The sequence below is a fragment of the Orycteropus afer genome, unplaced genomic scaffold, assembly GCF_000298275.1.
Source record: "Orycteropus afer afer isolate SDZICR_OR568_19922 unplaced genomic scaffold, OryAfe1.0 scaffold00243, whole genome shotgun sequence".
Lineage (NCBI taxonomy): Eukaryota > Metazoa > Chordata > Mammalia > Tubulidentata > Orycteropodidae > Orycteropus > Orycteropus afer.
This window is the reverse complement of record NW_006921830.1, coordinates 571,908-589,534: the sequence shown is the minus strand read 5'-3', so window position 1 is coordinate 589,534 and position 17,627 is coordinate 571,908. Positions and strand designations below refer to the sequence as shown.

At 45.7% G+C, this 17,627-nt stretch overlaps 2 protein-coding genes across 2 annotated transcripts in view; both read right to left on the bottom strand.

Moving 5' to 3' along the window:
- Nucleotides 1–665: 665 nt before the first annotated feature.
- DCAF11 (DDB1 and CUL4 associated factor 11) lies at nt 666–10,656 on the bottom strand. The gene is made up of 14 exons (XM_007949200.2): nt 10,502–10,656; nt 6,774–6,901; nt 6,379–6,506; nt 6,039–6,103; nt 5,627–5,727; nt 5,243–5,389; nt 4,981–5,035; nt 4,566–4,634; nt 4,174–4,231; nt 3,890–4,075; nt 3,101–3,254; nt 2,163–2,315; nt 897–1,003; nt 666–800 (listed from the first exon to the last, which is right to left on the bottom strand). Exons 1-14 carry the CDS (start codon nt 10,654–10,656, stop codon nt 666–668), a joined length of 1,641 nt encoding a protein of 546 aa, XP_007947391.1.
- A 2,137-nt stretch (nt 10,657–12,793) lies between these two features.
- PCK2 (phosphoenolpyruvate carboxykinase 2, mitochondrial) overlaps nt 12,794–17,627 on the bottom strand; it is a 17,148-nt gene continuing 12,314 nt past the window's right edge. Inside the window, exons 11-12 of the mRNA XM_007949251.2 lie at nt 16,388–16,409; nt 12,794–12,802 (exon numbers count right to left, since the gene is read on the bottom strand). Coding sequence (XP_007947442.1) covers nt 12,794–12,802; nt 16,388–16,409 — 31 coding nt within the window. The remainder of the gene's footprint in view (nt 12,803–16,387; nt 16,410–17,627) is intronic.

The following is a 17,627-nucleotide window of genomic DNA, read 5'->3' as shown; positions in this document are numbered from 1 at the left end:
TGGGTCAGGAGAGCCTGCACTGTGTGGGGCCACATGGAGCTTTTGGAAGCTCTTGCCCCTCATGCCATAGCCTCTCCTACCCCAAAGACCCTGACATATTAGAGAAGACATATGGGCTTCATTCATATGGGTTTCCCACCACAGGGAACACCCTTACCCATCCCACCCTTACTCAAGGTCTACAGCTCTAGCCATCAAGACCCCAGGAACAAAGGCCAGGATGTCCAGCCCTCTGACAGGCCAATTTAATCCTCAACTTGAAGACTTGGGCAAAGAGCCTGGCAGGGGTGAAGAGGCACTGACTGGTCAGTTAAGACCTGGCCTCAGGTATACTACTCTAGGAGCCAACACCTAACATCCAAACATGATTAAAAAAATACTCTGGACAATTCTCCTGGTGGCAGAGGCCACATCCCAGATAATGGCAGTCCTGCCAGGCCCTGGCCAGATAAAGACCCAAACTAACTGGGTGTGTGAGCATGAAGAGACCACTCTGCCCCAAGGGGAAGATCCTCCAGGGCTCAGGTGGGATGCAGAAGCCTGGGCTTCTGTTACTCGCAGTCCAATGCCAGCAATTCCTCCAAACCATCCCCAGAAGGGAGAAAGGAGGAGGAGGTGGAGAGTTTGTCAAGAGGCTTACCCCTATATGGGGCTGGAGGTCAGATCTACTGGGGAGAGGAAAAGGCCATAGAGGGGTGGGGCGCTGGGGCAGGGGCACTAGGGCCTTCCTCCGACTCTGGCATGTCATCCTGGAAGTACTCAGCCTGGCGGTACTGCCACAGACGCAGGTTCCCGTCCCACTGCAGGGCAGAAGGTGGCAAGCAGTCAAGGGGGTACTGCCCCATTCCAGGCCCAAGCCCCTAATACACTGGCCTCCCTAACCCTTGTAACCTCACCGAACTGCTGACAATCTTCTCCTCAAAGGGGTGCCAACTGACGTCACGCACACAGGCCTTGTGGTTGGTCAGCTTCTTCACAATGTGGCCACTGAGAAGGTCGTACACTGTTCAGGACAGGTCAGAGTCAAGTAGTGCTGCCAGAGGACCCTGAAGCCACCCTCCCCTCTCCCTCAAAAGCAGTGCTTAACTGACTCTTAGGCAACTTTCTACTTTCCCAGGGGAGAAAAGCACACACCAGAAGACTGTGTTATATCTCATTTTCCCTAGTCTTTTCCCTGCCTCGGATTGAAGGAGTAAACAGTGGCTATCTCTGGGCCTTACCTAAATTTCATAGAACCAATACTTAAAAAGGAGCCCTGTTAGCACGTGGTTAAGCAATTGGCTACTAACTGAAAAACTGGCAGTTCAAACCCACCAGCTACTCTACGGGAGAAAGATGTGGCAGTCTGCTTCTGCAAAGCTTTGGAAACCCTATGAAGCACTTCCACTTTGTCCTACAGAGTCACTGAGTCAGAATTGACTCAATAGCATAGAACAGCATACTTGAAAAAACGTAATGTGGCTTTCAGCAGAAATTTTCTAGAAAGCTCACGAGATTTGGAAGGTAATAGTGAACGGGTTGTCTCTGCAGATATGTGAGTTGGGTATTCCACATCTGGAATGGGTACAGCTTTCTCTTTCTGCATAGGTCTCTGTCTGAGGGCCTTGCGTTAGGACAGTATTACCTTAGGCTTATTATGTATGTGCTTGTGTTTGTGTTTTTTGTGTATATTCACTGAGCCTGTCTGTTCTTAACTACTTGCTAATGTTTATGACACCACGACTACAATGATGGGGTACAGTATACCAAGGATTGTGAGGATGGTGCAGGACCAAGCAGTGTTTTGTTCTGTTATACACAGCGTTGCTATAGTGTTGGAGCCAACTCGGCATCTAACAACAACTTTTTTGTGTGTCTCTGTTTCTTCATATCTTCCATTTGCAACTCCTTGTTGTCAACTGGCAACAAAATAGAACTCAGCACGTTCCTGGTATTTTACTGTATTTGCTGACCACAATCCTATGTTACTTTTCTTAATTTAAAATGCTGACAAAAGAATGTTTTCTATTTCTCTCTTTAAGCCTCCTCTGCTCCAAATGAAATTAAATTTCACTTGTAGTCGTCACTGGGAATTTTTAAGCTGGTCACTGGTAGTTACAGGCAGAATGCTAGAGAAACATTCTTGCTGCTCCTGAGGCTCCTTGTTCTGACACAATCCTCACCAATCACTTTGCCAGTGGAGCAGCCGCTGTAGATGAACTGCTGCCCGGTGCTGTGGGTGGGGGAGAATCGGCAGCGGATGAGGGTATGCAGCACCCCGTGGCCCCGGTAGGTCATCAAGGAACTATCTCCTGGGAGCTTCAGCTTTCGCCAGGCTGGGTGAGGACACAGGGAGAGCTCTAGGTTAGGGAGTCTGCTTCTGCATTCTCCTCTACCACCAGTCCCTTGGCAAAGACTAATTCTTAGAGACAACTGCCTTTCTGATTCTCCACTGGTGGCATTTTCCTAACAGTCAACTGGGGCAGTAAAATTCAATAGTAGAATTCTTGCTTTTCATGGGCGAGACCCAGCTCCAATCTCTGGCCAATGGCCTCCACACACAGACATGACCTCCACTGACTTTGTCAATGGAGGCTTGTGTGTTGTTACCATGTTTAAAAGGCTTTGGCAGAGCTTCCAGACTAAGAGAGCCTGGGAAGAAAGGTCTGGGGATCAACTTCCAAAAGCGAGCCAGAGAACACCCTGCAGATCACACTGGTCCAATCCACAACCAGTCATGGGGTGGTGCGGGACCGCGCAGCGTTTAGCTCCACTGTGCATGGGGCCACCATGGGTTAGAGGCTAACTTGACAACAGCTAACAGCAGCAGCAACAACTTCACAATCTATTAGTATGGTCCTGCTGTTTGAAAATCTTTAATTATTTCTGTACTGGTTGGTTTGGAGTGGCTGCCTGCCCACAACCCTGGGAGCCTTTCCCATGATCCACCAAAGAAAGGATTAATATCTGGCCAAGCAGGATGGATGGGGGAGCTTCAAGGACTCAGCTCCAAACTACAGTCACATCCACTGTCCCCATGCCAAGCTTTACCAGTTAAGTATTTGAACTGCCACTGTGATTCTCAACTCGCCAGATCTCAGGTTCTCCTCTCCACTCTTACCTTTTTTGGGCACCTGCTGCCAGCGGTAGTCCCAGTTTTGCTGTGTGGCAGCTTGGCGTGAGGCTTCCATGCCTTCTCGGCTGGAAAAGCGCCGGATGTCCCAGAGCTTGATGGTCTGGTCTTTGGAGTTGGAGATGAGATACCGGGCATCGCCCTGGGAATCCAAACATGGATAATGAAGCACTAAAGCTTGCAAATGTTGGTGCCTGTCATCGGCTCCCTTTCTCTAGTTGAGAAGTAGGAATGTCAGTCCTTTGTTTTCTTCTGTCTTCTTCCAGGTAAGCTTACCTTCAGTTTTCTGCCTCAGATCTCACCTGCTGGGGAGGTTTTCCTTTCTTTGCCCAGGCCACTGGCTGGTCCTATTCTAATCTGGAGTAGGTTCTCTTCTATAGCCCTGCTCTGTTTCTCGAGGACTGGTGGGTACAGATACCAAAACCAAATCAAACCCACTGCTGTCGAGTCAGATCCAACTCATAGCAACCTCTCCTTGGGTTTCTGAGGTGGTATCACTATGGAAATAGATTGCCCAACCTTCCTTCCAAGGAGTAGCTGGTGGATTTGAATTGCCAGCATTCTGGTTAGTACTCAAATGCCTTAGGCACTATGCCACCAGAGCTTTTGGTGGGTACAGATAGATCTCATGTTTCCTGGCTTAACCTCTAGCTCTTCTAAACCTTTGCTAATAAAGAGCTTGGCAAGTTCCCACACCAGCCCATTTTCATGCCCTTCTAGACAACTGGAAGCTCAATAAATATCTTGGCTATGCTTAGTCCTGCCTCCCCTGCCCACCTTGCTGTCAATGAAGGTGATGCCATCCTGATGTCCAGCCAGAGCACCCACAGGTTTGGGGTCATCCTCCCGCATAGTACGTCGATCCCACACTTTGCAAATAGCATCGTCTCCCCCGGAGAACAGGATTTGAGAACTTATGTCAGCAAAGGCCACTGCATTCACATCATCTTCATGGGACTCAATCTAGGGTAGGAGGAGGGCAAGATACCTAGGACCTCTTTCTAAATTTTATAACAGTTCATGAAACAGGAGATAGAGGCTCTAAGTCTCGGAAGCAATACCTGAAGGGTGCGCCGGTTCTGTTCTCGGTCAAAGACATACAGGCAGCCATCATTGGCCCTGAAAGGGAAAGGATAAAGAGAGCGTTGGAGCCAGGAATGAGAGAAGTGCTCCTGAGAGTCCCTGTTGAGAAGTCCTGTTGTAGGGCTTTTGTACAGGAAGTGGAAGAAGAGTTAGCTGTGTTTGCACAGAGGATTCGGAACTCCCATCTTAGGCTAGGGAAATGGTGAGCAAGAGATGAAGTAACTCGTAAACCTTGACCTTGGAGAAGGGCTGGTTGTCCTCCACAGCTGACAGGGTAGAGGTGTCCAGTGCAACCTCTGTAACAGCAGAGCTGATCATGGGAGAACTTCCATCTCATTAATTAAGGGATACACGCCCTGCAAATACTCACCCTCCTAGCACTTCTCGTCCATCTGAGGAGACAGCAATGGAGAAGACCGCAAAGCGACGCTCATCTGGTCTGAAAAGAGCAAAGAAAGTACTCAGTAAGGGGGCTTTCCTTCAGCCTTTCTAAGGGGATCTGATGAGAGTTGTAAGGCACATTTCAAAGGGGAAAAAGAGGTCTTGCCAACACGTGCTGGAATGTGGATCACTTCAGTGAGAACCCAGAAATTATCCTGCAACCATTTATTTTACCCTGGTTCTCTGTTTGGCAGGATTGGTGGTTCCCTCCCAGGAACTGAGAGTGAAACTTGAAACCAGTGTACTTTTCCCTCTAAGCCAGAGCTCCAGTTCAAGAGCTTTGCTCTTGGAGAGCCTTCTTTAAGAAGTTTCTGATGAGTCTGACTAGGAAGGGAAGCCAGTACCTTAGATCCAGGGCAGTGTGTGTGTCTCCCTCCCCGTAGATGTTGCAGATATGAACTAAGAAAAGAGAAACAAGAATCATTCAAGGCTGGGGGAAGGGGAGTGGAGGTGATGGCAGGGAAAAGCAGGAACAAAGGCAAGGATATCAGAGCACCTTGGGAGTGATCATCCCAGGATGAGGTGTGAAGTCCTATTCAGACAAGAAGAGGCTATGGAGACCTGAGGCCTCCAGTTGGAGACAACAGAAGTCTGGTGCATACTCACTGTAATCAGACCAGCTGGAGTATAGGAAGTGGTTCCCATCAGGGGTGAAGGCCACATCCAGGACACTCCAGCCTACATCCCGGGCCTTGATGCTCTTGAATTTACGGAAGCGGCCATACTGGCAGTCATACAGTCGGATTGTCTGGTCTGTGTAAGTAGGGATCAGGCAGAGTTAGGAAACAGCTTTCTAGGGTCCTCTCTTGATCAGACCTCTATCATAATTCCAGGTAGCTGTGGGATCTTTCTTTTATCATGGGAAACATACTCTGCCTAAGCATCCCAAAGCCAGGTTCTGAGCTCCCTGGGCCTGGGACATTCTAACTCAGCTGGGGGGAACGTTCCTTGTCCCATGGAGGGATAGTTTACGGGACCAGGGTTTGGTACCTTGGCAAGCAGACATGAAGATCTGACCATCTTTGCTGTAGATGCCACAGAAAGCCTTCTGAGAGTAGGTATCAGTGAAGCCCAGATCATTGGGCAAGAAGCTGAGGAAGGAGAGGGAATGTGAGGGTAAGGGGAGATCAGACTGGACTAGTACTCAGCAGAATTCTAACAGAGCTCGGACATCAGTACAAAGTTACTTTTCCATTTTGGCTTTGAGTACAATCCCTTTTCTTTCATCCATTCCACCATCCTCTAAATTTCTACACTTTTCTATTCTGTGTATTCTCAAAGCTGCAACCTTATTTAATCTAACTTTATTATCTTTGAGGAGTGTTTCACACCTGTCCCTTCAAAGTTTAGGTGATAAAACCTATCTGGCCCTTAGAGTCTCTCCACCAAGCCCCATACTCACTGAGACATCACTCGAGACTGTTCTCCAAGGGAGAAGCTTCCCCGGTGGCAGAGGCCCCGTTCTCTCTAAATAGAAGGGATCGGGGAATATTGCTAGTAGAAACAGAGGGCCCTTTCAGGCACATCAAGCCCCCTCCTCCAAAGATACTGCTCTTGCTACAGAAATGGACGCCAAATACAGGAAGACTGCCCCACAGAACTCTGTTGCAGCTGGCCAAGAATTCCCTAACACAAGCACTTGAAGCCTCCTTGGAGTTTATTTTCCTCCTCTCTGGGGCTGGCAGAGCTTCTGGCTAGCTCAGCAGGTCTGCTATAGGTTGGCTGGAGACAGTAAGGCCTACCTGGTGCAGCATTCGAGGAAAGCTGTGCTCCTGGGCTACCCGCCTAAGGCCCAGCCGCCCTGTGGCCAATTCCACTTGTGTCTTGATCTCATTGCGTTCCAGCTCCCGAGTGTCAGGGGTTGCATCCACTGTTAGTACCAAGGAGAAGTTTAATCCTAGGTCTTCCAGCCCTGGAGGACACTTAGCATAACTGTATCCAAAATGTAGGAAGATGGGACCCATCCAAAGTGGCTGAATATACTAGGGCTGCAAGGACTCCCTCATCCCCTGAATTATCTCATTTTCTGCTTTCCATTTAATCCATGATTTCCCACACACACACAAAATAAAACAAAATAATTTTTTTTCTCTAGTAGTCTTCCAATTTTAGGGTCTCAGTCTGCTTTTCTTCTTACCAGGTGGGTTGTATCGGTCTCCTAGACGACCATCCCAGGCGCTGTCATGCTCTTCCTCCGAGTCAGAGAGGGTCTGGATGAGTTGTAAATTTGCTGCACCTCCGCCCTGCACCAACCTTACTTGGCCTCTGTGGAGAGATCCCCCATGATAAAGGGGGGAATCCCTTCCCCGAAACCAACCAAATTCAGAGCCAGTGGCTATCCAGTTCTTAACGACTACCTGGTACTCAAACCCTCACAGTGTCCCCATTTTGAGGGTTTGAGGTCAACTAGACTTTGGCTGTTATTTTCAGTCTCATATAGGACACAATATGGAGTTCTGGTGGTGCAATGGTTAAAGCATTAGGCTGCTCAAAAGGTCAGCAGTTCAAACCACCAGTGGCTCCACAGGAGAAAGATGACACTTCCATAAATATTTACTGCCTTGGAAGCCCTCTGGGGGGTTCTACTCTGTCCTATAAAGTCGTCATAAGTTGGACTGACTCAATGGCAGTGGGTTTGGTGTTGATTTATAGAAAACAGTAGGAAATGGATGCTCACTCTCAGAGTAGGAATAGAGAACCTCTACAAGCCCTGGAGGCTGACAGACTAGAGTTCTCTCTTCCCAGAGAGCTAAAAATTCTGAGAGCATTTCCTTCTCAGCCTCTGCCTTAGGAATCCAATACAGGACTCAGCATTTTGAAAGGATCCTCAAACTCATTTTATCCCCAAGGAGCCATAAGCAAAGAAACAAAAACAGTCACACCCCTTTCCTGTGATTCCTTGTGGTCACTCCCTTCAAGCCATTCTTTCCTCAAGAATAAGGTTAGTGGTAGGTCAATTTAAACTTGTTTTTCAAGTAAATCCACATGGCCACATATCACATATCAATGGCTTTACTAAAATTCAATTCCTTCCTTCCCAACTCTTCTTATCCCCCATTTTACTTCTTTCCCACCAGAATCCTTTTTGCACTTACTTAGAAAACAGATTACATGGTAGTCATAGCAAGAGAGGCTTCCCTGAACAGCCCCCTCAAAACATAAGACTAGGTCCTCTTGGTAGACTTCTCAAGGCAAGGCAACCACATTTACTGGGTATGAAGCTGAGTGCCATAAGTGTTGTTATAGACTGAGTTACGTCTCCAAAAACTATGTGCTGTAAACCCTAACCTCTACGCCTGTGGTTATGATCCCATTTGGGAATGGTTGTCTGTTATGTTACTGAGGCAGGATGAGTATAGGATATATCAATCCCTTTTGAGATATAAAAAACATTAAAAAAATAAGCAAAAGAGAGATGAGCTAAGATAGGTGCCAAGACACATGAAAATCTCCAAGGAACCAGGAAACGGAAGCTGAAGAAACAAGGACCTGCCACTAGAGCCAACAGAGAAAGCCTTCCCCTAGAGCTGGTGCTCTGAATTCAGACTAGCCTCCCAAACTGTGAGAAAATAAAATTGTTCATTAAAGCCATCCACTGGTGGTATTTCTGCATGCACTACCAGGTAACTGAGGCAGTATTTGGTACTGGAAGAGTGGAGTGCTGATCCAAGAAATACCTACAATATGGAAGTGTTTTTGGAATTGGGTAATGGGTGGAGGCTGGAAGAGTTTTAAGGTGCTCTCTTAGGTGTAGCCTAAGGCATTTGACTACTAACCAGAAGGCTGGCGGTTCAAACCCACCAGCCAGTCCTCAGAAGGAAGGTTGGGCAATCTACTTCCGTAGAGATACCGCCTATACCACCTCGGAAACCCAAGGAGGGGTCACTATGAGTCAAATCTGACTTGATGGCAGTGAGTTTTTGAGTAGTAAAAGCCAAGACTGCCTTGAAGAGATCATTGGTAGAATAATGGATGTCAAAGGCAATTCTGGTAAGGATTCAGAAGGAAGTGAGGAGAACTACAGAGAAAGTCTCTATCACCTTAGTGCCAGCAACAGAATGTTGCTAGAAATGCAGACATTAAATGTGCTTCTGGAGATGCTCTAAAAGAAAACAATGAACATGTGATTGGACAGTGGAGGAAGGACAATATTTTTTATGCAGTGGCAAAGAACTTGTCTGAATTATGTTCAAATGTTTGCGGGAAGGCAGAATTTCTAAATGATGATACTTGGATAGTTGCTTTATGAGACTTCTATGCATGATCTTAAAGGAGCTGTGTGGTTTCTCCTTGCCACTTATAGTAAAATGCAAAGGAAAAAGATGGACTTACTAAGGACACATGTCCTAGAATTTTCACCAATGATGTGGCTACACAATCTTTTGTTAGAATGATTAAGCTTGTGATTGATGGATATAACCAACTACCACAGCAGAAAACCCATCAGCTTAGACTGAAGAGGACAGAGAAAGAATGAAGGGAGAGAACTTGTTTACCTCTTAGAATTCCACAGGCAGGAAACAGACCAAAGGAACTATATTTGTTGTTCTCCAAGAAAAGAAGAGGACCATCTCTGGAGCAGCTTGGAGATCAGCAGAACTACTGGAAGGATTGTGGGAAGTAGGGCCTTCTCTGTTTCAAAGGGTGAGGAGAAGGTCTCCTGAATCTTAAAGAGTGGGACTGCACAGCCTCCTAGGTTTCAAAGAGTTGGATCTTCTTCTGCCAACTTGGTTCTGGGGCTCCATTAAGTTGTGCCTTGAGCAATGGGGTCACTATCCAAAGTTGGGGGTGGAGCTGTCAGGCCCAGAGGCAGAAGACTGGGCTGAGGGGGTAGTGGTGCCACTCAGATGGACTAGGAGAATCTAAAGCCTCCAGCCATGGGGCTGCCACCTAGATCCAGAGGGCATGGCTAACAACCCAAAGTCTGGAGGGCAGGGCCATTGCCCAGATGAGAAGACATACAGGCAGCCATCATTGGCCCTGAAAGAAGATTATTTTCAAGCACCGAGAGCTGGGTTTTGAACTGGCTGGTACCTGTTATCCCATCTTTCCTTCCAATTTCTCCAGCTGTAATGTAAATGTCTACCTTGTGCCTATTCTATCATTGTACTTTGGAGACAGGGAACTTGTATCCTGTATTTCATAGGTTCACAGAAGAGGACTTTTGCCCCAGGTTGGAATATGCCTAAAGTCTCACTCATATTTGATCCAGATGATTCAGAAAATGAGACTTTGGACTTGGGGTTAAGACTTTTGGGATGATGTGATGATGGGGGATGTGTGAATGTTTTGCACATGGCAAGGACATGAGTTTTTTTTGGGCCAAAGGGTGGAATGCTATGGATTGAATTATGTCTCTCAAAATATGTGTTGTAAATCCTACCTCTATGCCTGTGGTTATAATCCTATTTGGGAATGGGCCATCTTTGTTATATTAATGAGACAGAATGAGTGTAGGCTGTATTTTGAGCCACTCTCTTTCCAGATATTAAAGAGATTAAACAAGCAAACAGAACAGAGAAGGGCTAAGACAGATGCCATCTCCAAGGAATTAGGAACCAGAAGCTGAAGAGTCAAGGATTTTCCTCCTAAGTGGCAGAGAGAAAGCCTTCCGCTTGAGCTGGTGCTCTGAATTCTGACTTCTAGCCTATTAACACTGAGAAAATAAATGTTTGTTAAAGCCATTTACTTAGGGTATTTCTGTTATAGCAGCACCAGATAACTAAGACTGGTGCCCGGCAGGCACCACAGAATCTGCTTGCAGACTCGCTAACCCTGTTCCCCAGCCCCTGTAACTTCCCTGCCTGGAGGTGGATCAAGGAACTGTGGTGGCACCTGGTGGGGACACACCAGAAGGTAAGTTACCTGCGGAGGAGATAGGCCAGTACCTGGGCCAGATCCACATCTTCATCCTCCTCTTCGTCTTCCTCACTCCGTCGCAGGCCAGTCCCTCTTCTGGGCAAGCCCTCAGAGGGGTCTCCAGACCCCGATCCAGCGCTGCTGCTGTTCCGTGATCCCATCTTCTGTTCACAGCATCCTTAGGACCTGTTCAGGGGCTCTTCCTGTCAACTCCTTGGCTTCAATGAAAGCAAAGCCTGCTCTACAAATACTAGATCTCCTGAGATGGAGCAGTAGCTATCTCTAGGAGAGCGATCCCTCCTAGGGACTGAGATCCCCTCTCTTTAAGCCTGTGACAATTCCCAAGGCTTCAGGAACACAAACCTTCCCCAATCCTGTGAAGCAAAGAAAGCAGAGAGTGAAGCCTACGGCGCTACCCTAACTCACCAATGACAATCCTTGGAAGAGGAATTTCTTAGTTTTCTACCCCAAACTCACCTATCAAAGTCCCTGGAGGAGGTGGAGTCCCAGGTAACCTCTCAGGGCCACCAATCAAAACCCCTCGCGGAAGAAAGCGCCTCGCTAGCTTATTTCATCTAACCAATCAGAAGCCTTAGGACTCAGAGACCCCCCGACGCCCCCCTTATCGACCAATCAGAGCGCTTTCTTGCGAAAGCCGGCAGCAGTGACAGCCAATAAGGTTAGAATTCGGCCTACCACTCCCTCCTTCCGTGCCCCACGCCCACGTGGGGTACCGGGGGTGTGTACGCCAAAGGAGGCAAGGAAGAAGCCGGGAAGTACCTCCAGCTAAAGCGGGCGGTTACTGCTCCGTGCTAGACTACCCACCAGCCAGGAATGGTCGCAGGACGCGGCGACGCGAGGACTTGTTTACACCGACTGCCGCCGTAGCATCGCCAACCGCTCCTCCGTCACGCGCCTCCTTCGTCACGCAACTCCCCGCTTCCCTGCCGGCGGAGCGCCTACGTCATGCAACGTCCCTGACGGTCCCGCCCCGCTCTGTCTGCTAACTGGACAGTGGATCACGGTGATTGACAGGGGGGCGGGAGAAAGCGCTTGAGGGGGCTAAGGGAAAAAGAGAGGGCTTGACAGTGGAGGGAGTAAGTGGGGAACCGGCTGCTTCCTGGATCGGGGACAACTGGACGAGACTTACTGGTAGAGAAGCGGGTCTTACAAAAGAAACGGTTGGAGATTCGCAACTGAGATGTGTGTTAGCAAGGGATATAATTTGCTGCAGGCTCCTAATGTTTCTATATATCCTATGTGTATGTTGTTGTTATGTGCCATCGAGTCGGACCCGACTCATAGTGACCCCTCCTTGGGTTTCCGAGGCAGCATCATCAATACGGATGTGGATTGCCCCATCTTCCATCCGAGGAGTGGCTGGTGGGTTTGAACCGCCAGCCTTCTGGTTAGCAGTCAAGTACCTTAGGCACTACGCTACCAGAGCTTATATATATATATATATATATATATGTATATGTGTATGTATGTATGTATGTATATGTGTATGTATGTGTGTATGTATGTGTATATGTATGTGTATATATATATGTGTATATATATGTGTGTATATATGTGTGTATATATGTATAGATATGTGTATATATATATATCTCCTAACAACAACATATATCCTATTTAACATTTTTCAGACAATCCTGAAACCACCCCTGCTTGAGCCGTTCTCTTTCCGCTAGCTGCAGCTTCAGTCGGCTCTGCCCTAAGTAGAACTCTATTTCCCGGTGTCTTTGGGGCATATTCACGTCACCGATGAGCACCCCCAGGCCTCCACACTCTCCTTTGCAAATTTAGCTTCCGGAAGCCTAGTTCTTGTGGGGTCGGTCCTTTCTAGACGGTCCCTAGCTGTTCCGACAACTTTTTAGATGATCCCTGGCTCCTCTCCGCTGTCTTTGCAGACGTCCCTAACGTACCACTGCCTTTCCGGTTCCGCGTTGTGCCCTTAGTCGCCCTCTTGGCTTTTCACTATTTGCAGACCTTCCCTAGGTTGTGTGTCTTCACGAGGTCTCCCCGCCCAGGCCTTGGGTCCAAGATGTGTACGCGTGCTCCCTCCCACAATCTACTCCGGGTTTATGAGTAACTGAGTTGAGTCGCATGGCTGGGACTTGCCACGTCTTGGGAACCTTGTGCCCGGAGCAAAGGTCCCTGCCCGAGCTGCTGCACTTCAGCCCCCAGCCTACACTCCCATATACGTTGGGGGAGCTTCCCTCCGCCCAGCGACCCCGTATGGTTGGGCGGGGAGCTAGGGCTCTTTGTTCCTTTGGGCCTGCCTTCTGGGGCTCACTCACCCTAAAAGGGCGAGAGTGTTTTCAGCCTTTAGGGCGACACCTCCTGGTCTCTAGACCGCTAGACTAGCGCAGGCTTTGTCATCTGGTTACCAGCGCCGGCCACATCGACGAGCGATTTGTGCATTCCTAAAGATTTTAGGGTTCTGTGTTTAAAAGGGCCTCGTGTTTAGTTCCATGCTTTGGTGATGCCGCCTCGGAATTCTTAATATTAATTTTTAACAAGGTCTCATGTTTTAATTTTACGCTGGTCCCCATAAATTGTGTAGCAGGTTCTGCAGGGCACCTTTTCCCTGTTGGCAGATCTGTGCCCTGTAATATTCATTGAGACCTTAGGATTTCATGGTTTCTGGGTTTTCCAGCCTGGACAGTCTGGAATCATTTGAAAAAATCATCTTTCCCTTCTCTTTGCCCTTTAAATTAATTTCTTCAAGTCTTGCAGATTCTTTAGCTGATAGTTGGAAATGTTTTCTGTAGTCACCCAAAGTCAAATTTTCATTACTTCATGTGTCTCTCCCTCCCTTGATCTGCTGGAAGTATCTTTCTCTAACAGCATTTAATTGTTAAGAACCTACAAATTGTTCATTCCGTTTATTGTTTCAAATACAGACTTCCAATCCTGGTTACCTTGCTTGTGTCTGCCTGCTTCTTCCCAGGAGGATTATCTACATGAATGCTTACCTCTACCTGTCAGAAGCCCTTCCTGATAGTTTTGCACTTTGACCCAGTAGGACCACTTCCAGGAATTTTATCTAGACTTGCATGAAGGCTTACATTCAGCATAGCAATTGTTTATAATGGAGAAACACTTGAAATAAAATCTAAATATCCTACAAAACGGTATTGGTAATTATAGCTACATGTTATAGACAAAGAATTACCTTATAGCCATTAAATTGATGTCTTCTGTTTTTGTACCACCGGAAATTGTGCAAGCTACATTGTTTAAAAAAAAAAAAAAGTGAATCAGTCCTTCTGGCAATGCTGGCTGGAGGATGCAAAAACAATAGTTTCCATTTTGATTTAAAAAACCTAAAAATACCCAGTTCATTATATCATTAAACAAATAATAAAATGAAGAAGGCCTTACATGGACCAATGACAAAGATGTATCATGAACAAAAGACTATGAATATAATTTGTGCACCTGAGGTTCAGAAAAGGAATGTGTTAGTCTCACCTCCTTAATAATGAAGTTTTGCTTACCTCTTTTCCTTCTCAGCACTTACTAATCCAGTTTAAAGCTGAATAAAATCTTGTTAATTCAAGCTTTTGTAACTGGAACTTGTACATTATTGACTACAATATTTAAGTCATGGTTAATGTTTTAAAAAAATTCTGGGGTTTTATGACCAAAATGAGTCCTCTGTAACATCACATCAAATGCTACATGATACAAGATTTCATGTCTGGCTCCAATGATTAATTTTTATATGTAAAATATTTTTAAGCTTATGAATTCTTGATTTATCATGTCACTGTGACCTATATTTTTCAAAATATAAAGGCATTTATATCTTAGGGTAAACTATGTGTTCTATTCAAAAATAAAATGGCATTTCTTTAAAAATAATTATAATCACTTAATACATAATTAAAATATAATTTTTATAAACTCTATTGGCCTCCCCTCTTACAATTTTGAAACTTCACATGTTGCTTGGTGATAATTTGTATAAAGTGCTTTTCATTTGGGCAGCCTCTACTCATTACGACTACATTTAAAGACACACAGAGGTTTCTACCTTCAGTACCCATTTTAGAACCAGTTCTGGTAATTGCTAAGTAAATGTCAGCAGGTTGACTTCCTGTTTGACTTTTTGGGCTATTTCCTGTTCATTAGCTTCTCCACTAGAGGGCAGCCTGGGCTGGAGAGGAGAGAAGAAAAGCAAATTTCTCCTTGTCTCCCCTCCTGTCAGCCCCCAGCCTGATGACTACACAAGGATCCTGGGACAAGCGTACAGCTCTGGGCAACATGGGGGGAAAGCTCTTCTTCTGGATTGACTGATGCTTTGAACATGCATTTACATTTTCTTCTTGTAGCATTCTCTGTGTAGAAGGGAGAGAGGAAGTGTGCTGATTTACTTAGGGATTTAAAACAGAATGTGTTGACTAAAAAAGCAATTGAGTAATTTTGAGATATTCTAATACTCTCATGTCCTATGTCCTCAAGAATCAGAATATTTTGTGTGAAAGATAGGAGCTACAGTTGTAACACAGAAGAGGTTAAAACCCTGTAGCCCTGAGTTTGAATAGTAATTATCAGTATGACCTCATGAGGTGTTTTATTTTTCCATCTTTGTCCACTGAAAAGGTCTAGAACAGTGACCAATCTGGTATCCATGAACACTCTTAGCACTGACACTGTGTTCTTACAATGCTATTTCCCATTGAAAAAACCAGACTTTCTTGGAGAAATGTTTGATTCTAGTTCTGGGGCAGGAAATGTACAAGATGAACATGAAACAACTTAAAACACTCTCACTTTGACTTACTGGTTACAACTTTGGGGTTTCCCTCTACTCCTTCAGGATGTCATACACAAGCTCTGGAGTGCCCCCTCCCCCCAGGGGGGCTACTCACTTCGGTCTTGCTAGGTCCCAAGAGTTCTTTGTGTTGGATAATTTGCTGAATGATTCAGAACTCACAGAAAGTGCTATACATGAGTATAGCTTTAAATGTAATCAAAAGAATACAAAGAAAAAGATACATCTGACAAATCTGGGAGGATTACCAGCATGGAGCTTCCAAGTCCCAAGGGACATGCTATTCTCCCATGTGCAGTGATGTCTTTCACCAACAAGGAATTCCATGGAGCTTCCATGTCCAGAGCCTTTATTGGTTTCATCATGATTGATTTACTTAGCACCCCTCCCATTGTTGTGTTGTTAGGTGCCATGGAGTTGCTCTGACTCATCACCACCTTAGGAATAATAGAATGAGACATTGCCTGGTCCTGTGCCACCCTCACAACAGTAGGTATGTTTGATCCCATTATTGCAGCCACTGTGTCAACCCATCTCCTTGAAGGTCTTCCTCTTAAGCAAGATGAAGTCTCTCCATTAATGCTCCTAAGGAGCATTCTGGTTTTACTTTTTCCAAGACAGATTTGTTTGTTCTTCTGGCAATCCATGGTATATTCAGTGCTCTTCACCAAAACCATAGTTCAAATGCATCAAAAAACCATCCAGGGAAGCGCTGCTTCCTCAAAGCAGAGTTGACCTTAATTATGTGAATGCAGTTAGCTTTCAGGACCTTCATTTGATCATGTGGCATGATTCAAAATGAGAAGTAACAGCTGCAAACATCCATTAGTAATCAGAATGTGGAATGTAAAAAGTATGAATCAAGAATAGGAAATCATCAAAAATGAAATGGAATACTTGAAGTTCAATATCCTAGGCATTGTTGTTGTTGTTATGTGCCGTCGAGTCAAACCCGACTCATAGTGACCCCTCTTTGGGTTTCCGAGGCAGTATCACTACGGAAGTAGGATTGCCCAACCTTCCTTCCGAGGAGTGGCTGGTGGGTTTGAACCGCCAGCCGTCTGGTTAGCAGGTAAGTGTCTTAGTCACTATGCTACCAGAGCTCCCATCCTAGGCATTAGTGAGCTGAAATGGAGTGGTATTGGCTATTTTGAGTCGGACAATCATATGGTCTACTATGCCAGGAAAGACAAATTGAAAAGGACTTACCTGCCTCTACAACTGTGTGAGCCATTCCCCTGAGATAAATTTCTCTCTCCCTTTCTTTAATGAGAGCTTTATTGGTTTTCCTTTGCTAGGGAACCTAGCCAAGACACCCACTCACCCCTGGTAACCATCAAAGAATCTTTGTTTCTTTCTTTGTGAAACCCTTTTCTTGACTTTTTACAATAGTGGTCTCATACAATATTTGTTCTTTTGTGATTGACTAACTTCACTCAGCATAATGGGCTCTAAGTTCATCCATGTTGAGATATTTTGCAGATCCATCATTGTTCTTTAATGTTGCATAGTACCCCATGTGTGTATGTACTATAGTTTGTTTTTCTAGCAGTCCATTCAAGATTCAATGGTACATTCAATATTCTTTGCCAACACCACAATTCAGATGCATCAATTCTGCAGTGATCTTCTTTATTCATTGTCCAGCTTTCACATGCATATGAGGCTATTGAAAAGACCATGGCTTGGGTCAGGCACACCTTAGTCTTCAAAGTGATATCTTTGCTATTTAACACTTTAGGTAGGTCTTTCACAGCAGATTTGCCTATGTAATGTGTTTTATTTCTTGACTTCTGTTTCAATGGATGTTGATTGTGGATTTAAGCAAAACGGAATCCTTAACAAATTAAGTTTTTTCTCCATTTATTGTGATGTTGCTTATTGGTCCAGTTGTGGGATTTTTTGTTCTCTTTATGTTTTCCTTGGACTGCTAGAAGAAAGAACAAATCTGTCTTGAAGGATGTACAGTGGGAATGCTCCTTAGAAGCAAGGGTGTTCAGACTTTACCTCCTGTACATTAAACATGTTATCAGGAGGGACCAGTCCCTAGAGAATGAGATCATGCTTGGTAAAGTAGATGGTCAGTGAAAAAGAGGAAAGGAAGGTGCTTGAACAATTTCTCTTAGAAAGACCAGCACGAGGCAGGTCCCCATGAGGCAGAGGTTAAAGATGTCCCAAATGTCCAAACTATCATGCCACTCCATCATTTCCGACATTAACTCCTCCTCCTCCTCCTCCCAGTAATTTCCCCAGTCTTAGGGTTCTGTATTTCGCTGTAACGCCTCACAGAACTCACAGACATCCAAGGGTTCGTCTCACATAGTAGTGGTGGAGGCTGGCAGG

What these genes read in the sequence shown, in the direction of transcription:
- DCAF11 (XM_007949200.2), bottom strand. Translation starts at nt 10,656, where the DNA reads ATGGGATCACGGAACAGCAGCAGCGCTGGATCGGGGTCTGGAGACCCC. An exon ending in AGACCGATACAACCCACCTG is followed by an intron (nt 6,507 to 6,773) that starts GTAAGAAGAAAA and finishes TGGTACTAACAG; the next exon opens with TGGATGCAACCCCTGACACT. An exon ending in AGAACCGGCGCACCCTTCAG is followed by an intron (nt 4,076 to 4,173) that starts GTATTGCTTCCG and finishes CTCCTACCCTAG; the next exon opens with ATTGAGTCCCATGAAGATGA.